General features: G+C 44.3%; 2 protein-coding genes across 3 annotated transcripts in view; one reads left to right on the top strand and one right to left on the bottom strand.

Annotated features, from left to right (window-relative positions):
* The first annotated feature begins 1,446 nt into the window (after nucleotides 1-1,446).
* Nucleotides 1,447-6,039, top strand: CTSL (cathepsin L). 2 transcript variants are annotated; one of them, XM_027094217.1, is made up of 8 exons: nucleotides 1,447-1,515; nucleotides 2,008-2,144; nucleotides 2,446-2,568; nucleotides 2,661-2,807; nucleotides 3,259-3,483; nucleotides 3,933-4,095; nucleotides 4,744-4,861; nucleotides 5,669-6,039. In XM_027094217.1, exons 2-8 carry the CDS (start codon nucleotides 2,019-2,021, stop codon nucleotides 5,766-5,768), a joined length of 1,002 nt encoding a protein of 333 aa, XP_026950018.1. In that variant the 5' UTR covers nucleotides 1,447-1,515; nucleotides 2,008-2,018; the 3' UTR covers nucleotides 5,769-6,039. The 2 variants fall into 2 exon arrangements, with proteins under 2 accessions (XP_026950018.1, XP_026950019.1); XM_027094218.1 differs by lacking the exon at nucleotides 5,669-6,039 and adding an exon at nucleotides 5,488-5,640.
* Nucleotides 6,040-18,554: 12,515 nt separating this feature from the next.
* Nucleotides 18,555-21,977, bottom strand: part of FBP2 (fructose-bisphosphatase 2) — a 36,364-nt gene continuing 32,941 nt past the window's right edge. The window contains exon 7 of the mRNA XM_027094219.1: nucleotides 18,555-18,969. Within this exon, the coding sequence (XP_026950020.1) occupies nucleotides 18,775-18,969 (195 nt within the window). The 3' untranslated portion in view covers nucleotides 18,555-18,774. The remainder of the gene's footprint in view (nucleotides 18,970-21,977) is intronic.

Below are 21,977 nucleotides of genomic sequence, written 5' to 3'. Positions count from 1 at the left end.
CTTATGAGAGGTACATAGTCAAATTCAGAGAGACAGAATTAGAATAGTGGTCGCCAAAGGCTGGGAGGAGGGAGAAATGCAGAATTATTGTTTCGTGGGTACAGAGTTTCAGTTTGGGAATATGAAAAAGTTCCAAAGATGGCTGACGGTGATGGTTGCACAATAATGTGAATGGACTTAATGCCACTTATCTGCACACTTAAAAATGGTTAAAATAGACATTTTTATGTTATGTACATATTAACACAGTAAAATTGTGTCTGATTGTGCTTCCAGAATGCTTATCCATTTAATCTTAAGTAGAAATTAGTTTACAAGGCCAGTGAACCATGACTACATTTTTATTTTAAAAATTCAAAATATGCAGAGAAAAAAGGTAATGTGGAAAGGGACATGAGGTAATGATAATTTTTTTATAAAAGGTATTTTCTACAATGAATATATTTTTATGTAGTAAAGGACAAACATGCACAACTTTTCTGGCTTGTGTTCCTTAAATTATTAATTATATAAATTAATATTTAATATATAAATCTATTTTCCTCCATTTAAAATGTTTCACTAACTGTCATTTAAATCCTGACATTAAATGTAAAGTAGAACTCACTGAAGTAAAAGTTAAATTTCTTAAATCTCAAGAAAAGCACCTTAGATACTAAGGAAGACATAACAATCCTTAAGGTCGAGTGTGGGAAGGTAAAAGCCGTTTCTACTTTCCACCTTTCCTTTTTTTAAACTAAATTTTTCTGTAAATAACTCGTTTCTGTTGGTTTTGAGGAAAGCTTGAGAGGTGAGAGGAACCCCTGACCGGGAAGACAGGAAAGGGGCATTACAAAATGCCATGCCTTCTCTGGAGACCCACCCAGCGCGTCCCCTTTCCCTCCCGGGATTTGGGGAGTGACCAGCGCGTCCCGAGCTTTGAGGAACTGTCTTTCCGCTCCGATTCTTCTCAAACCCAGCTGGTACCACCCTCAGCCCGGGAGGTAAGGCGTCTGCCTGAGGGCTCCGCATTCCTCCAGCCCGCCCCACCTTTGCTGTGGAATAAGCGGGAACCCCTAAACTAGACAGCCCTCCCGCAAACTTTCACCAAAAACTCTAGGACTAAAGGCGGCACAGGGTTGCGCTGATAATCCACTTGGTGCTCCCTATAAGCTTCTTTTCGTGAACCACCGGCCGAGCGCAATCGAGGTAATTAGTTGATCCGGGTCCCCAAGGAGGCTCCGTCCACCCTTCTCAGCGCTGCCCAGCTCGCCGCCGTCGGGTCCACTGAGGCTGGCACCTGGCCAAGTTGGGACCAGCCCCAGTTGGGACCAGCCCCGTGAGACGCCGGGAGTCCCAGCACAGGGGCCCCGCCCACATGTAGCTCAGCCAATCGCGGCGCGGGCTAGCGGGGGGCGGGGCCGGCCGAGCGGAATCCCGGAGCCTTAAATGGGAGGACAAGCGCCCACAGCCCCATCTCCGACGCCCCTGGATCCATAGTTGTTGGCTGCGCCTGCGCAGCTGCGCCTGCCGCAGGTGAGCACCCCGGGCTGGGGCCTGGCGCGGCGGGGTCACCCCGGGAACCAGCGGGACTGCCAGGCTTGGGGTTTGGAGGGGTCCCAGGAGGCGCTGGTCACACAGGGCAGCCTGACCCCCGCAAGCCGGGCTGCAGTGGCCGCTGTTCCCTGCGCCGCGTCAACATCCTCTGAGATCGGCGGGCGTTCGCTGGCGGCGGGGGGCGGGGCGGCACGCTCCTGGCCTGGCCCCGCCTGCAACCCGGGAGGGAGCTTCGCCCTAGCCGCGGCTCTGAGTCCCAGAAGAGCCTCACCGTCTCCGGCGCGGAAACTGGGGTCTCTGAGCTGTTTTTCTCTATCCACGTACTTAGCCTTCCCCTACAGTCCTTGTGTAAATACTTGGGAAGATAAATGTTTTTACTCCACCATAGTGGGTATAACGTCTCAGAAAAAAGTAGGATGGCCTTTTAGTAAGATTGGTTTAATCAGATACTCATTTCTTTTCCCTTCCTAGGCTTTTGAAACATGAATCCTTCACTCATCCTGACTGCCCTTTGCTTGGGAATAGCCTCAGCGGCTTTAAAACTTGATCTCAGTTTAAATGCACAATGGAAATTGTGGAAGGCAACACACAGGAAACTATATGGCTTGGTTGGTAACATCTGAAACTGTCCATCTGAAACCCCTCAGAGAATGGTCCATGCTGTTGGGAGTTTATAGCAGATAGTAACCTCTTGAGGCTGCCTCTTACCAGGGCAGTAACTTCATGGCACCCATTACCGAGTACAGTACGGGCATACGACGCTGTTGTGTGGGTGCTGGGAAACAGTTCCCAGGAGTATAAAGCACCTCTGGCCATGGTTTCTCTTCCTCTCTTTCTGCAAATCCACTTGGTGAAGGTGGGTTGGTTTTAAATAGAAGTAAAGAGTATAGGTTACCTGTTTGCCTGTAGAATGAAGAAGGATGGAGGAGAACAGTGTGGGAGAAGAATATGAAAATGATTGACCTGCACAATCAGGAATACAGCCAAGGGAAACATGGCTTCACCATGGCAATGAATGCCTTTGGTGACATGGTGAGTGTGGCATGAACTTTTTGTGCCTCCCCTCCTTAGTACTTTAGGAAAATAACCTCTTGCTTGTCAACATTGTTTCCTTCTCCTTGAAGACCAGTGAAGAATTCAGGCAGGTGATGAATGGTCTTCGAAACCAGAAGCGCAAGAAGGGGAAAGTGTTCCCAGTACCCGTCTTTGGTTTGATTCCCTCATCCATGGACTGGAGAGAGAAAGGCTATGTAACTCCTGTGAAGAATCAGGTATGACAGTATTCAGCAGATCTCTCTCCAAGAGTAAAGCCAAATTGGAGTTGCCGTCCTTGCAATGGTAGGCTGTGGACCAACATGCAGTTCACTCGTTTTTTGTTTTTGTTTTTTCAAGAATTTAAAACATTTTATTTGGTTTCAAATTTCCTTGAGAGAAAAAGAATTGTGTTGATAAGTTTCTTGGAATGAGAGATGCATTTGCTGTGATGAAGAGTTGTTTGCCAGCTCTTGAAGACTTTTCCTTCTGAAGCACTGAAAGTGGACAGAAGAGCCCTCAAATGCCTGGAGAAGAGGTTTCCTTTTGGAAACACCCCATGGCCTGCTCTGAATGACTAGAGTTTGGATGCAATTCACTAGTTTTTAAAAGCATTTTCAGATATATGGGCTATCGTCAAAGTCTTGCTATTTGTTTTGTACACTAAGAGCTTTTAAATTTTGTTTTCAGGGTATGTGTGGTTCTTGTTGGGCTTTTAGTGCAACTGGTGCCCTTGAAGGACAGATGTTCCGGAAAACTGGCAAACTTATTTCACTGAGTGAGCAGAACCTGGTGGACTGCTCTCGGCCTCAAGGCAATGAGGGTTGCAATGGTGGCCTAATGGATAATGCCTTCCAGTATGTTAAGGACAACGGAGGCCTGGACTCAGAGGAATCCTATCCATATTTTGGAAAGGTAAAAGGAGCTCCTTATCTTGTTATCAAAGTTGAACGCTTTGGGGGAAAACAGATACCAATTTAGAATTCACATTTTAGATTGTAGACTCTATATCTGCAGACTGTCAGAACTAGTATTAAAATATGTTAGCCTTGCACAGTTCTCTGTTTAGATAGTTACCATAAAGCTGTTAATATTTCTGTGTCATGTGGAAATATACATACCATTCTATGTAAGTATAAATTTCTCCAGAGTAAACGTTTCTTATGGACAGGTAGACTGAGCGTGTCTCATTGAATAGACACCAGCTACTTTTTCCATTTCAAAACAACCAATATCATTTCGTCTCCTGGGATGCTTTATAACAAACTTGACTTGGAAATCATTAAGCTGCAGACTGTCTTGAACTCATGTACCCCAGGACGGGGATGGTATTAATCAAGTCTCTTCCCCATTACCTTTGAAAGGATGAATCCTGCCACTACAGACCCCAGAGTTCTGCTGCCAACGACACTGGTTTCGTGGACATTCCTAAGCAAGAGAAGGCCCTTATGAAGGCAGTGGCAACTGTGGGCCCCATCTCTGTTGCTATAGATGCAAGCCATCCAACCTTCCAGTTCTATAAAGCAGGTAAGCATTTGTCTGTATGGAAGTTTAGGCAGAAAAATTGGAAAACCACCATGACATACAGCAAGATTGACTCTTTGGTGTGTAGAATTCAGTGTATAATTTGGGGGTGTGTAGATTTAACGTAGTTGTTCATGTAGTATTTGTGCCTGATGTGTCCGTTTGACATTACTTGAACCATATCCCCATGATTTTAAGCACTTCACAAATATATTTAAATGGCTACTTAATTTGATTCGTATAGCTTAATTTACTTTTTTCCAGTTGTTAGACGTTTGAAATTTTCCAAACAATTTTACTACTGTAATTAAAACCGGAAAGAACCTCTTGCCTGAAGTAATTTTGTGTTGTGTGCTGTTTCCCTAGACTGACATTCTGAAAGTCAAATGATAAGGTTTTAGGGAGTGGTCTTTTATGTCTCCTGACACATTGTTTACAAAAGAGATTGTGCCAGTATTTCTGCTAGTGCTAGACAAGAACCTAGATCCCTAGGCTAGATAAAAAAAAAATAGATCTTGTTTTAAAATCCTATCTAGATTTATGTCCTTTAGCTGAATTTTGAGGTGCCTCTCTTATCCTAGTTGATAGGCTGGGTTACTGTCATGGGTCACTTGAAGGTCCTTACCCCAACCTTGAATTTTATGTTCCCAGGCATTTATTATGACCCACACTGCAGCAGTGAAGACCTGGATCATGGTGTTCTGGCGGTTGGCTATGGGTTTGAAGGAACAGACTCAGATAACAATAAATACTGGCTTGTCAAGAACAGGTATAAAAGTGCCCAAAATACTTATATTTGAGATTGAAATGGGAGTCCCTTTTGGAATCAGTATTTGGATACAGGTTCTCAAACCCTTAAGTACACTTCCAAAGTCTTTATGCCACTTAGGGTGAGCACAGACATATTAATGTTTGATTATAACATTAAGGTACTCTCTCAAGCTTGCCTAGAGTATTGATGGAGTTTTGACACCATTGCATTTCTTTTTTTAAAAAATTTAATTAATTTATTATTATTTTTTGGCTGCTTGGGTCTTTGTTGCAGCACGGGCTTTCTCTAGTTGCGTCGAGTGGGGACTACTCTTCGTAGCATGCGCGGGGTTCTCCTTGCGGTGGCTCCTCTTGTTGCAGAGCACAGGCTCTAGGCGCGCGGGCTCCAGTAGTTGCGGCATGCAGGCTCAGTAGCTGTGGTACATGGGCTTAGTTGCTCCACAGCATGTGGGATCTTCCCAGGCCAGGGATCAAACCCGTGTCCCCTGCATTGGCAGGCAGATTCTTAACCACTGCGCCACCAGGGAAGTCCCAGCACCATTGCATTTCTAAATCTGAAAATTTTCTTAAATCTGAAACACATCTGGCCCCAAGAGTTTCCTTTTTCTGTCTCTAATTTTGCAGTTCCGTGAGAGGTTTGGAGACTGGAGTTATTTACACATTTAGAACTCAACCAGGAACAAGAACAACTGCCTTTCTTGCTTCTTTCTGAGTCTGTCCTGACCTCTGGGGCACTGTTTAAGTGTTAATAAAGATAAATGTGTTTGATTCTTTGTATAAAATGGAAAACCCTCTCTTCTTTTAGCTGGGGTGAAGATTGGGGCATGGACGGCTACATAAAGATGGCCAAAGACCGGGACAACAACTGTGGAATCGCCACCATGGCCAGTTATCCTACTGTCTAAACCTCAAAGGCAGGATTGAGAACAGAACATCCAGAGGAAGAATTTTCTTTAAAACTAACCAGACCTTATTGTGTGGGATGAAACACTTGAATCGTTGAAGATCCAAGTTGTGATTTGAATTCTGTGACATTTTATGCTGGTGAAATGTTACCATTCCTTTAATACTATTGTAAATAGGTTTGTATGATCGACTTGCCTCAAGAATTTTGAATTTTCATGTTTTAAAAGGATGTATAAAGTTTTACCTTTAAAATAAAACAATTTCAGAGTAGAGGTGGTACATCTTTCTGTTTTTAATACATTAAGTTTTTGTAGAGTAAAAAAGGTAATTGGGCCCTGAAGACGTAACTGAGTGTGCCAGTGGTCTGTTAGAATGGCTGCGTGGCCTTCTGGTTCTTATAGTTCTGAATATGTCAGCTGCCTATTGTCTGTGTCTGACCCAACCCTTGAATAGAACAAAATTTGGCAAACAATCTAAAGGACAAAGGTAAATTATTTTAATAAGGAAAAAATTCACATTTTAGAAAAGTGAACACACATACATACGAGTCCCAAACAAGAAAAGGGCCTTAGAGATCATGATCATTTGACCCACGATGGTGACAGCCCAGCAGAGTTACAGGATGAACGTCACAGAGCCAATTTCTGGTGCATCTTCCCCAACTTCTAGCGAAGACTGTGTGGCTACTTTGCAACTGAGGAAGGACCAGACACAATGGATTGCCAAGAATGTTTGTCTTTGTGTCCATATGCGATGAAGGATAAGCTCCCACATTTGAGGCTGGGCTTCAGAAATAGTCTTGCGGCCTCAGAGGTGGGCAATAGGTGAGAGCATCCAAAGAGATAGTCTGAAGCCTAATTTACACCTAGCTGCCTAATTCCTGAATTTGTTTTAAAAAAGAAAAACTCCCTACATTCCACAGGCTAAGGAAGCACATAGTTTCATTTGCTGTCTTTGGGTTTAAAATTCTCATGTTCCTTTCTACTCAAGGAAATAAAAAGTAGGTGGAAGCATTTGGTTATTAGACCCTGTAATTCCTTCTGAAGACATGAGGTGGAGGAGAACTGGGGTCGCAGCCCACAAGACCTCCAGCAGCCTCTGGTCAAGTCCATCTGCACTGGACTGTGTGCCGTGCTGGACCCTCAATGTGGCCTTCCCTCGCAGGCGCTTACATTTCCAACTTTCTGACCTAAAATGACAGATGTTGTGTCATTTGGAGTAAAATTCTGTGGGTTTTGGGATAGCATGATCAAGCCACAGGAAGATTTGGGAGGCTCCCAATCTGAGTCCCTTCTACTGGTTGGGACCACACTGAGACAACTGGAATTGATGCAGCACTCATGGCACCCCAGTCATCACCCTGTGGAAGAGACATTCCCAACCCTGAGAAGGAGATGGTGCTGTTAGAGGAGGTGGTTGAAACACCAGAAGGAAGAGAAACGGGACATGGACCCAGAGGAGCCGGGCAGTAACACAGGATAAAAGGGTGGGTATCTGAGCAGAGACTTCCCGGGTCAGAACCCCTTAGAAAAGAGAAACAAATTTAGAGAAAGTGGGAAGGTTGAGGTGTGGGAGATGAGGCTGGGCCCACACACAGGTTTTTAGGACACGGGAACCAATGGGGCTTGCGGTGAAAAGACTATTCTGGTTATCTATTACTGGAAAACAAACTACCAGGAAACATAGCAGCTTGAAAAAACCATCTTTCCGATTTCCTGACTGGGCTTAACTACATGTTTTCCTTTGGAAGTCTTTCACGTGTGCCGGAATCATTAGCAGTTTTGACTGGGCCGACATCCAAGCAGGCTCACTCACATGGCTGTCCTAGATGCTGGTGTGGGCTGGGCATTCAGCCCTGGCTTCCCACCAGAGTACCTACATGGGCCTCTCCGTGGCTTGGGCTCCCATGGCACGAAGGGTGACTCTGAGAGGAACATCCCAAGGGAACGTAAGCCAGAATGCCCGTGAGGAACTGCAAGACTTCTTATGACCTGGTCTTAGTCCCCAGTGAAACCTCTGCTGCCGCATTGTATTCAGAGCATGTCACCAGGGACGCCCAGGTTAGAGGGGAGGGGGCTGACAGTCTACCTCCTGGTGGGGAGAGGCAAGGTCACTTAGCAGAAAAGCATGTGGGATGGAAGACGTTGTGGCCATCTTTGGAAAATGCAATCTGCCACCTTCAGTCTCTGAAAGTCCACTAGAAAGGACTCCTTAGTGACTGTCACCTTGCTTCACTGTAACAGGCTAGCTCATACTGCTGTCCACATAATCTTGGAAGTAGAGCCCAAGACTCTAAGAAAATGCCTAGGTGCTGATGTGAATGAAAATGTGAAGACCTCTCAGATGTCTTCTGCAACTTTCAAAGACATTTATATTTATTTAAACTTGTGAAAAGTTCCAAAGTAAACAATACCTAAATGATTAAACAGATGTTAGAAGGTTCTGTAACTTTCAAAGACAATTAACTTAAACTGAAAAGTTCCAAACAGCATCTATCATAAAAGCTTTTTAAAATAAGCCAGTCGACAGGAATCAAAGCTGAAAACAAATTTTGATTTTACAAATGTGGATGAATGTCGCCTGCTATGTCAGTAAGCCAAGGATGTTGCAGCCATCAAGCCCTCTGCCACTGCAACTGCCCCCAGCTGTGCACCCTGAGGGGATTCAGGATGGAGAAAAACAGGATACTGGCCCTAGATAGTTAAGATGCATATCAAAGGAGTAGTTTCAATAAGTCCAGACTCTGGCATCTTCCTACTCAAAGAAAAGCACTAAATTCGTCAACTTGAGATGTCTGGTTTTCTTTAACAGTAATCTTTTGATGTTCTGACTACCTGGTTTTATTTGTTTGTAAGGCTCCTCCCTTACCTGTTCAGAACAGTCCCTCAGAGCTATCTGAGTGGCTGTCTCCCCAGCTTAAGTCCTCAGAATGTCTGACAAATAAAGCATAATTCTCAACTTTTAGGTTGTGCTTTTTTTTTTTTTTTAGTCGACACAAAAAACTCGTCTGAAACAGGAACTTACTATCAGAAGCTGAAAGAGGCAACAAAGGATTCCTCCCTAGAGCCCTTGGAGGGGATATAGCCCTGCAGACACTTTGGTTTGGAATTCCAGCCTCCAGGCATGAGAGAATAAATTCCTGTGACTTTAAGCCAGTGAGTTTGTGATATATGTTGTGTCAGCCCCAGGAAACAACTGCACTTGTCCTGCACAGCTAGCCTCGTGCTCTCCTTAGCAGCCATGGGACACAGGTGCGGCGAGCAGAGCCGCACTTTGGTGGTCTGGTCAAGACCACCAAAGATGGGACTTCCCTGGTGGTGCAGTGGTTAAGAATCCACCTGCTGATGCAGGGGACACGGGTTCGAGCCCTGGTCCAGAAAGGTTCCATATGCTGCGGAGCAACTAAGCCCGTGTGCCACAACTACTGAGACCGCGCTGTAGAGCCCACGAACCACAAGTACTGAGCCCATGCGCCTAGAGCCCGTGCTCCACAAAAGAAGCCACCGCAGTGAGAAGCCCACACACCGCAACGAAGAGTAGCCCCCGCTCGCCGCAACTAGAGAAAGCCCATGCGTAGCAGTGAAGACCCAATGCAGCCAAAAATAAATTGAAAAAAAAAAACATCACCAATGACAAGTCAGACTTGCTGAACATAAGGGAGAGATAAGTAAGAAATCTCTCAGCTCACAATGGTTCTTGGCCTTTCCTCACATGCTTCAAATGCTACAGTCCACAAGGAAATGGTTGGCTAAGACGGGAGAAGTTTGGATTTAAAGATTTGTAGGCAGAAGAAAAGACACAAGAAGTTTGGGTATCTTTTCCCTTCCTCACATATCCCCTCTCATCTAAATCAGGCACTGGTCAGCACTGCAAACCAGGAACAGTCAATACCTCATAGCAACACATTCTCATACATTAAAATGCACTGAAAACAAGCTTTGCGTCCTTCTCTTTCTATTTAACTTGGTGAAAATTAATATCTTCTTTACTCTCTGGCACCTCTTTCACTTGATGACGCCAAATGTTTCCTGTTTTTCTCTGTGAGGGAGGAAAGACCATTAGAAAGATATGAAGGAAACATGGGAGTTAATGCAAGAAAACTTAATATTATATATGCTGCTCAAAAAGTAGTGGTGACACAAAATGGCCTAACTCATGCTGGGGAATACTGTGGTCTATTTTTTTTTTTTTTTTTTTTGAGGTACGTGGGCCTCTCATTGTGTGGCCTCTCCTGTCGCGGAGCACAGGCTCCGGACGCGCAGGCTCAGCGGCCACGGCTCACGGGCCCAGCCGCTCCGCGGCATGTGTATCTTCCCAGACCAGGGCACGAACCCGTGTCCCCTGCATCGGCAGGCGGACTCTCAACCACTGCGCCACCAGGGAAGCCCTGTGGTCTTTTTTGACACTAAAGTCCTGATCTCTGATAACAACTGCTTTTCCAGGGTTTCGTGCTCTGTCTTCTGAGTGTAGGCTGTGTCCTGTGGCAATTTTTGTTTTCCTTTGGTAGGAGGTAGTCCGGGTCTGCCCTTGCTGGCCCACCATCCTCACTGTCCCTGGATGTCTTGGGAGCCTTTTGCCACATGACTGTCATATTGTCCCGGGTGTCAGTCTAACTTCCAAGAAGAAGAGAGCTTCCCGGGGATGAGCTGCATTTCCAAACAAAAAACCCCTTGAGAAGCTCTTTTGTTAAGAAAACATGGTCTCAGGTGGAGTTAACAATTCACCTGGTGGGAACCTGCACTTACCTTCTTCCTACTCACTTTCCCAGCTATCAAATGTGCACCAGCCAATCAAAACTACAATGAGGCACCACCTCACACCAGTCAGAATGGCCATAATGAAAAAGGATACAAATAACAAATGCTTGGAGAGGGTGTGGAGAAAAAGGAACCCTCCTACACTCTTTGTGGGAATGTAAATTTGTGCAGCCACTATGGCGAACAGTATGGACGTTCCTTCAAAAACTAAAAATAGAGTTACCATATGATCCAGCAATCCCACTCCTGGGCATATATATGGACAAAACTATAACTCTGAAAGACACATGCACCCCAAGGTTCATAGTGGCACTGTTTACAGTAGCCAAGAGATAGAAACAGCCTAAATGTCCATCAACGGATGAATGGATAAAGAAGATGTGGTGCACATATACAATGGAATATTACTCAGCCATAAAAAAGAATGAAATAGGGCTTCCCTGGTGGCGCAGTGGTTGAGAGTCCACCTACCGATGCAGGGGACACGGGTTCGTGCCCCGGTCCAGGAAGATCCCACATGCCGCGGAGCAGCTGGGCCCATGAGCCATGGCCGCTGAGCCTGCGCGTCCGGAGCCTGTGCTCCGCAACGGGAGAGGCCACAACAGTGAGAGGCCCGCATACCGCAAAAAAAAAAAAAAAAAGAATGAAATAATGCCATTTGCAGCAATATGGATGGACCTAGAAATTATCATACTAAGTGAAGTAAGTTAGATGAATATAAATATCAAGTGATATCACTTATACGTGGAATCTAAAATACGACACAAGTGAACTTATCAGTGAAACAGAAACAGACTCACAGACATAGAGAACACACTTGTGGTTGCCAAGGGTGTGGGGGTGTGGGGGGCTGGGAGGAGGGATGGACTGAGATCTTGGGATTAGCAGATGTAAACTATTATATAGAGAATGGATAAACAAGGTCCTACTGTATAGCCCAGGGAACTATATTCAGTGTCCTGAAATAAACCATAATGGAAAAGCATATGAAAAAAAAATATATATATATATATATGCATAACTGAATTACTTTGGTGTACAGTGGAAATTAATACAACATTGTAAATCAGCTATACCTCAATAAAATAAATTAACAACAACAACAACAACAAAATGTGCATCAGGCCATTCCTGAGATATGGTGAGTGAGATTCTGGAAGTAGCATGCTTAAAAACATGCATAGAGTATTTTTTTTAACGTTTGAGCATTTTTTTTAGTTTAAATGTACTTTTATGTATTTTTTGTCCCCTTCCCTATAAGCCTTTCCCCTAGGTGTGTACAAGGCTCCTCCCTTCCCCCTGGATTTGGCTGGAATGTCATCCTCTTTGTGAAGCCTGTCTTTACCAGGAACTAAAATTAAAACAACCCCTGGTAGTACTGTTCCCCCCTCCCCTGATTTATTTTTCCCATAGCATTTATCACCATCTGACATGCTATTACCTTTTATTTGTTGGTTTTGTTTATTGTGTCTCTTCCACACATCAGCACTTAGTCTGTACAGAGACCCATACAGAGACAGGGGGCTCTGTTTTGTTCACCTCTCTATCCTCAGCACTAAAGACAGGACCTGGCACAAAGCAGGCACACAACAAGATCTGCTCTCTGGACGAAGGAATAATTGATGTATCCACATTATATGAACACATTCTCGGAGTTTTAAGAGTCAAACAGTGAAGATAAAACAAAGGCCTGTTTTGGAAATGTATCCCCTTAAATATTCCCCTTCCTCAGAGGAACAACCAAAATTATTAATTCAGGGATATTAACAGTCCTTTTACTTTGTCTTTACCCAAACACACATGCAGTTTTGTTTTTCATTGTTTTTGTCCCTTCTTTTTTTTTCTTTAAAGATGTAAGTGCAGGGCTTCCCTGGTGGCGCAGTGGTTGGGAGTCCGCCTGCCGATGCAGGGGACACGGGTTCGTGCCCCGGTCCGGGAAGATCCCACATGCCGCGGAGCGGCTGGGCCCGTGAGCCATGGCTGCTGAGACTGTGCGTCCGGAGCCTGTGCTCCGCAACGGGAGAGGCCACAGCAGTGAGAGGCCCACGTACCGCAAAAAAAAAAAAGATGTAAGTGTGTCTTGTCCATCATAAAACAAGCAAGCAAAACCCCCTCTTAACCCTGGGTTATTCCAGTTGCTGCATTTTCCTCCTCCTGTTTCCAGCTGAACCTCTTGAACAGCTTGTCTAAACTTGCTATCCTCCACTTCCCCACCTTCTATTCTCATCCTAACTTAGGTCCGTCCCTACAGTAAGGCTTTCCTTCCAGATCCTCCCAAATGACCTCATCTAGTCTAATTAATTCAGGCACCACCTTCACGCTGATGACTTCCTGTCGCTCTCCTGAGTTCCAAACCCATGTATCCAACTGCCTATGAGACATCCTGACTCAGCTAACCCACAGACATTTCAGACTCCAACGTACAGAGCTGAAGTCATCATCTTTCCCCAGAACCAGGTCATCTCCAAGTGCTCCTTGGCTTTGTGGATGGCACGTCCATCCATATCCTTCATTCCTCCCCTCTCCCTTTCTCTGACATACGTAATCAATCACCGATACATGAACCCTCATGAACAGCTCTCAAACACCTACACGTCTCTCCATCCTCATGGCTTTTGATCAGGGCCATCATCACCATCAATTTTTGCCAAGATGATGACATTAACCTTCTTGACGGTGACCTAACAAGACTCTAGTTTGACTACTTCAAATCCGTTGTCTATATTGTAGGTAATATTTACTAAAATGCATATTGATTACGTTCCTCCATTGCTTAAAACTCATCAGTGGCTCCCCGTTGCCCTCGGGACAAACTCCATACTCCTTAACCAACTCAAAACACCCTGCATGAGTTGGGCCTTTCTTACCCCTCCAGCCTCATCTCTCACTACCCTCCTCACACTCTACCCCCCACAGCCATAATGAATTACCAGTTGTGCCCCCAATAAGTCATACTCTAACCATTTTCAAATCTTTGCCCATCTGTCCCCTCACCTCTAGGGCTCATCCCTGTCACTTGTCTTCTCCGTCCTCCCTAACCTTCTCCTGACAAGCTTCTAGTCCCACTTTCAGGCCTCAGTTTAAACGTCATTTCCACTGGGAAGCCTTGCCTGACTCCTCACTTCTGGAGTGGCAGCTCCTTCAAATGGCTCCAAAGCAAACACACAGTACTTTATCCCCAGAGTTACACGTGTGTCCCATCCACCAGGCCTGAGCTCTTTGAGGGCAGGGATTTTGTCTACTTCACAGCTAAATCCCTAGCACCAGGCATGGTACCTGGTTCATGTGTGTGTGTGTGTGTGTGTGTGTGTGTGAGAGAGAGAGAGAGAGAGAGAGAGAGAGAGAGAGAAAGAGATGCAAGGAAGCCAGTGAAGAGACAGATGCAATGAGAACCCTGGGGAAGGACGCACAAATAATTACAGAAGTAGGTCTTGGCAGACTGCACAGAAGTTATAGCCACTAGTGAAATGTGAAGGACTGGATCATGTAGTTTTGTCATTTTAAATTTTATTTTATGAAAGTGGCATGGTGTCATATCTATTTGCAAAATGCCCTTTTCCCCTATGATTATAGCTTGGTCATCTTTCCTCGTTTGTACTTCAGATTGTGATGGTTAATTTTATGTGTCAACTTGGCTAGGCTATGGTGCCCAGTTCTTTGGTCAAACACTAGTCTAGAAGTTGCTGTGAAGATACCGTGTAGAAGTGATTAACATTTACGATCAGTTGACTTTAAAGTTTTTTCTCGATGATGTGAATGGGCATGTAGGGAATGAAAAATTCTTCTCTACCTTCTTAGGGTGTCTGGCCTGCCTAAGAATTAAACTGACATAAGCCAGATTAACAGAAGAAAATCATACACATTTTATTAAACTTTACACGTACATGGAGACTTTTACAAGAGAATGAAGTTCCAAGGAAATGACCAGAGCTGAAAGCTTTTATACCCTTTAGGCAAAGAAATGATAAATTTGTGAAAAAAATGACAAGACAAAGGGGTTTGGCCTAAGGGCAGTAATTGTGGGGAAGTGACTAGAAGCTGTATATGGGGGCAGAGGGGTGCAAAACTAGTGGAAGATGAGGGTTATTCTAGTAGGTTTGTTCACACAGATCCATTTCCTTGTTGACTCCCAGTCTCTGGTGACAAGCATGTATTTCTCCTGGTACAGGGAGGGCACGTCTCTCATGGGAAATTTCATAACCTGCTTTCAGGTAGAAAGGGCAGATCAGAAAGCTCTTCCTGGATCTGCTGATTCTCAAGTGCCTTCAGCTCAAAATAATCAATATGCCAAAGCAGCACATCTTGAGACGGCTGTCCTCAACCCCTTCGGCCTCTTCCATCAGCTGAAGGTCGTAAGAGCAAAACTGAGGTTTCCCTGAGAAGCAGGAATTCTGCCTCAAGACTGTAACACAGGGGCTTCCCTGGTGGCGCAGTGGTTGAGAATCTGCCTGCCAATGCAGGGACACGGGTTTGAGCCCTGGTCTGGGAGGATCCCGCATGCCGCGGAGCAACTAGGCCCGTGAGCCGCAACTACTGAGCCTGCGCGTCTGGAGCCTGTGCTCCGCAACAAGAGAGCCCGCGATAGTGAGAGGCCCGCGCACCGCGATGAAGAGTGGCCCCTGCTCGCCGCAACTAGAGAAAGCCCTAGCACAGAAACGAAGACCCAACACAGCTATAAATAAATAAATTTATTTAAAAAAAAAAAAAAAAACGACTGTAACATAGGTGTGTGTGTGTCCCCTATCGGCTCTGTTTCTCTGGAGAACCCTGACTGATACACAGACCCACCTTATAGACCCACCCACCATTTCCTACCTTCCCTCTATATCTTTCTCATTTGTATTCTCTTCCTCAGTAAAAAAAAAAAAAAAAAAGCGATTAGATTCCATTTCATGAAAGTGAAGCCAGTGAGTAAAGAACATGTTAATTCTCATCAGGTTAAAAAGAAACAAAAGACCTTAGGGTGCTAGCTGATATATTTCTTTCTGTCTGCATTTGTCTACTTTGATGTTAAGAATGCCTTTGTATAAAACTATTTAAGGTATTTATTTCTATATTCATAAAAGACTGGAGTGGGTTTGTAAGTCCCAACTTATTTAAACTGCTACACAACAAATCAACTATCTCCCTACAGGTGGACATTTAAATTGCTCTCATCTTTTTGCCATTACAAGCAATACTTAATTTTTAAAAGACTAATCTAGGCTGTTTTATACATACCAAAGTGTAGGACTACTGGGCCAGAGGGGCTGTCCATTTAAACAGAACTGCCAAATCGCCTTCCCAGAAGGCTGTCCCCACCATCTGTCTCACCAGCAGAGGGAACGGGGTCATTTCCCTGCATAGTTAGCACATTTGATATTTTCAGTCTTCATTGTACCTTGCCAATCTGATAAGTGAAAAGTGATGTTATTTCACTTACATTTCCCTGATCATCAGGGAGTCTAACCATCTTTTCACATGTTTATTGACTGTTTGTGTTTTCTCTTCTGCAAATGGCAGTGTTATATCTGTAGTGTATTTCTCTAGGATAGTTTCCTTTTCCTCTCAATATGCATGATTCTTGATGTTCATTTTTTGTTATAGGTTACAAATATTTTCTCCTAAGCTATCAATTGTCTTTTAACTATGTTGTGTATTGTTTTTACTTTGATATATTCACATCTGTCTTTCCTTTATATCTTATGCTTTGTGTCTTTTGGTCCCGTTTAAGGTCATAAATATATTCTTCTTTATCTTTTTGCCATAGCTTTACAGCTTTATTATTTATGTTTAATTCTGGAATGCATCTGCAACATGTTTGCAGATCTATGTTTTGGGTTGTGGTTTATTTTTTCCCCCAAATGACTAGCTTATGATTCAAACACCAGTCATTCATGTCCCACTGATTTGAAACACCATGTTTTCTTCTTATTTTTAAAGAGTCTCTATTAAAATGCTTCTTTCCTTTTGATGTGTTAATGGGTCTGCCCCCCAAGCTGCGGAAGCTCATCTGCCCAAAATACAATAGAAACCAGTGAATGGTCCCACCTTCCCCAAGTGGGGCCAGACCTGTAGAGGGTCCTTTGGGGGCTGCTGGAAAATGGAAAGAACAACTGGATTTCTCCTGAGATAGTCAAAAACATCTAAACTGGGAAGGCAATCTGGAGGGAATGAGAAACCAAGAGGAAACGGATTCTCAGATCACTTCGGCCAGAGAGCCCAACTTCTTTCTGAGGGTCTTTCCAGACCCTGCCTATGAAAGCACGGGTCACCCAGGCACCATTGCACCAATGCTCTCAAATCTTTGATATGTAGCCACTGAGAACGGAATGCGAGTCCCATACTCTTCCCTAGTTTCCCGTTCTTAGATTTGAGGTGCAGGGACCAAGAGTCTCAAGCTTGAAGAAGGGAAGTGAGTGAATGGATCTTTCCCTGAGCACCTACCACATTCATCAAAGCAACACAGACCATGATTGAAGGTGCTATCATTCACCTAGAAATCCTTCCCCTCCTGGCTGTGTAGTCCTGAAACCATGTGCTCACCGGATCAATTTATTCCTAAGAAGTGAAGACTTCAGTTTGAATCTTTGAGATATAAGTTTCTGATGAAATGTCTAATGAAGCATTAATAGCCCATTGGTTAGAATCAGAATTTTTCCTAGAAAATCTTTGTGTTTTGTGGAGGAAGATGAAAATTTTTCGATTACGTATTAAATTTTACTGCTTCTGTTACTGCTGCCAAGCAGAGGTGGACTGAGGAACACTACTGAATCCTGAATTATATCCAAATTGAAATCCATCTTTGGGTGGTATGAACCACCTTGTCCAAAGCTAAAGTGGGAAAGGAATGTTTCTTCCCATGGTTTCTCCTAGCCCCCACCTCCCCACCACTGCCTTTTGCTTTAATCTAATGCATTATTTAATGGATTTTCTTTTTTTTTAATTAATTAGTTTATTTATTTTATTATTTTTGGCTGCACTGGGTCTTTGTGGCTGCCCTCAGGCTTTCTCCAGTTGCGGTGAGCGGGGGCTACTCTTCGTTGTGCTGCGCGGGCTTCTCATTGCGGTGGCTTCTCTTGTTGTGGAGCACGGGCTCTAGAGCGCAGACTCAGTAGTTGTGGTGCACGGGCTTAGTTGCTCCGCGGCATGTGGGATCTTCCCGGACCAGGTCTCTAACCTGTGTCCCCTACATTGGCAGGCGGATTCTTAACCTCTGTGCCATCAGGGAAGTCCCTGGATTTTCTAATATTGAATCATTCTTGAATTTTGGAGTTAAGCCTGATTTTGTCCTGATGTATCTTTGTTTTAAATATTTCTGGATTTGTTTGTGAATATTTCATTAGGTTTTTTTGGCCTCCAGGTCCATAAACATATATAGCAACTCTTGGGAAAGCAAGCTGAGATTTCTGATGCATATGCCACCCCGTCCCAATCTAGACATAATTTGGACAAATGAAGGGTCATTAACCAGTGCACTCTGGTTAGGGCCTAGGATAGATTAAAATATTTCCTGAAAATGTTAAAAAGGAAAAGTCAAGAGGTTGAGAAAAGTAGGTATTAATTTTTAAATATTAATTCCAATTAGCATGTGGCTTTGTCAATAGGTGACCACATTTTTCTATTCAAATAGTTGTTGGTTATCCAAATAATTGCTTCTAATAAAGGCTTGATCCAAAATTTTAGAATTTAATACCCATGAGATTTCTAACTCAAAACCTATCCACAATAAGACAAAAACTTCTAAGAAATTAAGTCAGCCGTTTATATATTTAAATATATATAATGTATATATTTATATACCTTGAATATATATAAGTATATATAATAAGTATATATAAAAAATAGACATATCTATTTTATAAGAAAGGAAATTAATCACTATAGGACTCAGACACTAGGTTCAAATTTTAAGCAAACCAAGACAAATTCTTAACTGATCTCTGTCCCTTTGGCCCACAGGTGAATAGCTGCTGATTACTTGGGCTGCTAGACTTAGAATCACAACCCTATTTGCCACTGTTCATGACAGAAGACAAATCAAAGTTGTTCTTTTCACACGTGGGTTTTATTTTTAGCCCTTGACACTGACCACAGACTCGCCTCTGGCTTCTAGACTTATCGTGAGCCCTTGGCTTCTGCTCCTCTGGATGTGATCTGGTGGATTTGCCTTTTGTTTCTCATCACCGGCATTCACTCACCTATCATTCATCTAGGGTCCTTAACAAGGTACCACACAAGGAGAAGAGGGCTCGAGGGGTCAGACTCACTACCTGCCTGCCTGGTTTTTCTGTACACAGGTGAGATATTCCTGCACATCATCCGGGGACCCTAGAATGAGGGGGACTCGTTGGTGAATGGCCTCAGGCTTCACGTCCAGCACAGGCTGGGTGCCTGTGGTCGCCATGCCTCCTGCCTGCTCGATGATGTAGGCCACAGGATTGCACTCATACAAGAGCCGGAGCTGCGGAGGAACAGAGTCAGGTGGACAAGTGTTGCAAGTTGTCAAAATTCCCAAGCCACGCCCCTAAAGCTCCACGAGGAATTCCAATTACTCAACTGCTGTCTCATTAGTGCGAGTGCATTTGCGCATCTCAGCGGAGCTGGCTGCCCGAGCCCTACACTCTCCAGGAGGCTGGGTGCCTCCGCTGATGCTTACCACATATGCCTTTGGGGACACCTCTGGTCGACATCTACCTGTCTTGTGACCTTTATGCCTATGAAAGCTTGGCCTTCTCTCTTGGGAGTATGAGATCTAGGTACTCATTTCTCTCTGGTTCCGCAGTGAGGTACACTGATTCTGCGGGGCCCGGTTAGGAGCTTCTATATGCCAGGCCTTATGGCCAGTCAAGGGTCTAGCTTGGATGGGATCGGAAGGTCACCTCGGGAGTGCTGGCCAGTCTCTCAGGATAACCACAGTGTCCGGCATCGTGGGAAGGAACATCTCAAGTGTCGACTTGGCCGAACAGTTTGCTGGTGTTTAAATGGCCTTTCCTTTTGGCCCCTTAGACTAAGTTAGTTAACTCTCTCGTTGCATGCTCTCCCACAAAATCCCGTACTTCCCCTTTCATAACAGTCCAGACTCTGAAGTTTGTTTAACATCTGCCTTCCTCATTGGACGCCCTCCCTTGAGGGCAGGGGAGGGGTCTGTCAGGTTGGTCTTTGTGGCATCTCCATTCCTAGTACTGCCTGACATGTAGAGAGTGTCCAAACAAGGCTACCGTGTACATTGCACAGGGGCTCCAAGTGGAGGGCAGAAATGGGGGTGGGGGAAATCAGCCTGCACCTTTGTTTGCCAGGCCAGGTACATGTGTCCAGGGCCGAGCCTGTTCTGAGAAAGAAATGCCTTTCTAAAAGGCACTGTGAGAACTAGCGGGTGTCTGTCCTGTGTCCAGTTAGAATATGGTGAATTGACTTGAAATGGGCTGACTGAATGTCCTTTCTGGGTCTACTTCTGTCATTATGTTCTGACTCCCTCCCCATCCCCTGACCCACAGCGGACACACACACACATCACATTAGATTCAGGGTGACATTCTAGCTGCACGCTCTGACTCAGTATCATACTATCTTCTCCTTCCTTCCCCCATAGGTACAAAATCTGTAGTTAAAAAATTTTTCTCCTTTTCTGCAATGAGCTTTCAAAGTGGTTGATCTAGCTCTGTGCAGCCTTTTTCTTTCCATTCTTTTCTTGAAATGCGTTTGTTAAAACTACTTGGAGAAAATAGTTATATCTTGTGCTGATTTTTAAATTATTGTTATTTCAAAGAGAGGAACAAAATATCTCCAATCTGGGTTGGAGAGCCACGCATCGAGGAGAAAGTAAATTAAGACTGTAGAGGGCATTTGTTGCCATTTTGGGAAAACACCATACCATGCTTTTGTTTGTATCATGTTGATTCAGATACAATAAATAAATAAGTAAACAAATAAACAAATAAGCACAGCATTCTTGCATAAAGCTTGTCTCCGAGGCAAGGTTTGTTCTGACCTTAAAATGTCATTGTTGTAGTAAACGCATCTTAAAACACAATGTCCGGATCATCATGGTACCTTGACCTGCAGGCCATGCAATCTATTTTTTTTCCACGATTAAAATCTACACTGCTCTACAGAGACAAGCGCACATAGGAGGAGAACCCAACCACGCACCCACACACACAGATGTGGACACAGAGACCTTGAGAGCTAAAACATGGAGGTCAGAAACCAATGATACTTTCAATGTGGTGCTATGAATATAGATCTATATATGCAATTATACATGCTTATGGAAATGTTTCTGTAATTATATGTGGATATTTTAAGACTCATTTTAAATCATCTTAATAATTAGTAATGATTAGTCTTAATGTTCTCCCCATTGGAAATGCGTTCGTGACAAGAGCGGTTCTACTTAAGAATATCCACATTAAAAAAAAAAAAAAAAAAAATAGTGGGGCTTCCCTGGTGGCGCAGTGGTTGAGAGTCCGCCTGCCGATGCAGGCGACACGGGTTCGTGCCCCGGTCCGGGAAGATCCCACCTGCCGCAGAGCGGCTGGGCCCGTGAGCCATGGCCGCTGAGCCTGCGTGTCCGGAGCCTGTGCTCCGCAACAGGAGAGGCCACAACAGGGAGAGGCTCGCGTACCCCAAAAAAAAAAAAAAAAAATAGGGGACTTCCCTGGTGGTGCAGTGGTTAAGACTCCACACTTCCACTGCAGGGGACGTGGGTTCAATCCTTGGTCGAGGAACTAAGATGCTGCATGCTGCGCGGCGCGGCCAAAAAAGAATTTCCACATCTTCTACTCTATCTCACTTAATACTCCGTAACACTTTTCTTTCCTCCAGCACCTTTTGTGCAGATTTATCTGTGACTCTTAGTTCAACCAGCTAATACAGGTGAGCTAAACACTCATGTGAAGAAAGATGTCTGACATACCAACCTGCATATTAAAATCTCCTCTCTGGTCTCATGTGCTGTGTTAGGTTCCTTACCGTGGCTTTGAATCTGGCATTCCAATAATTCAGGTCGCCCATGCTGAGAGACATATATACATGTGGCTACTTGTTAGTGTGTCAGAGAATACGACAGGGCTTTGTCTGGATTTGTCTACCCACCTATGATTCTGTGACTGGCTAAAAATCAGGCACCTTGCCATGGCGGTGTCTATTCAAAACAGACGCATTGGGATCAGAAAGTTGCAGTGAGACCTTCCAGGAGCTACCTTTCCAGAAATATTGAATGAGTTCTGAGCAGAACTGCTTAGTCTGGACTTTGGGAACTCTCTATGGAATTTTTGGGTAGACCTCAGATCATCGTGAACCCCCGAAAACATATGTAATGTGTACGTTTACGTGTAATTTTCTTCTGGGAAGTGGGTCCATAAGTTTCATTAAATTCTCAAAAGGGTCTATGATGCAAAATCAGTTGCTGATGAAGCTAAAAGACAGACACAGCATTGGGAAAGTGGGAGATGAACACAGTTGACTCAC

Source organism: Aethalodelphis obliquidens, unplaced genomic scaffold (genome assembly GCF_003676395.1).
Source record: "Aethalodelphis obliquidens isolate GAN/ISIS:26980383/991018 unplaced genomic scaffold, ASM367639v1 scaffold88, whole genome shotgun sequence".
Classification (NCBI taxonomy): domain Eukaryota; kingdom Metazoa; phylum Chordata; class Mammalia; order Artiodactyla; family Delphinidae; genus Aethalodelphis; species Aethalodelphis obliquidens.
This window is presented reverse-complemented; position numbering and strand designations above follow the sequence as displayed.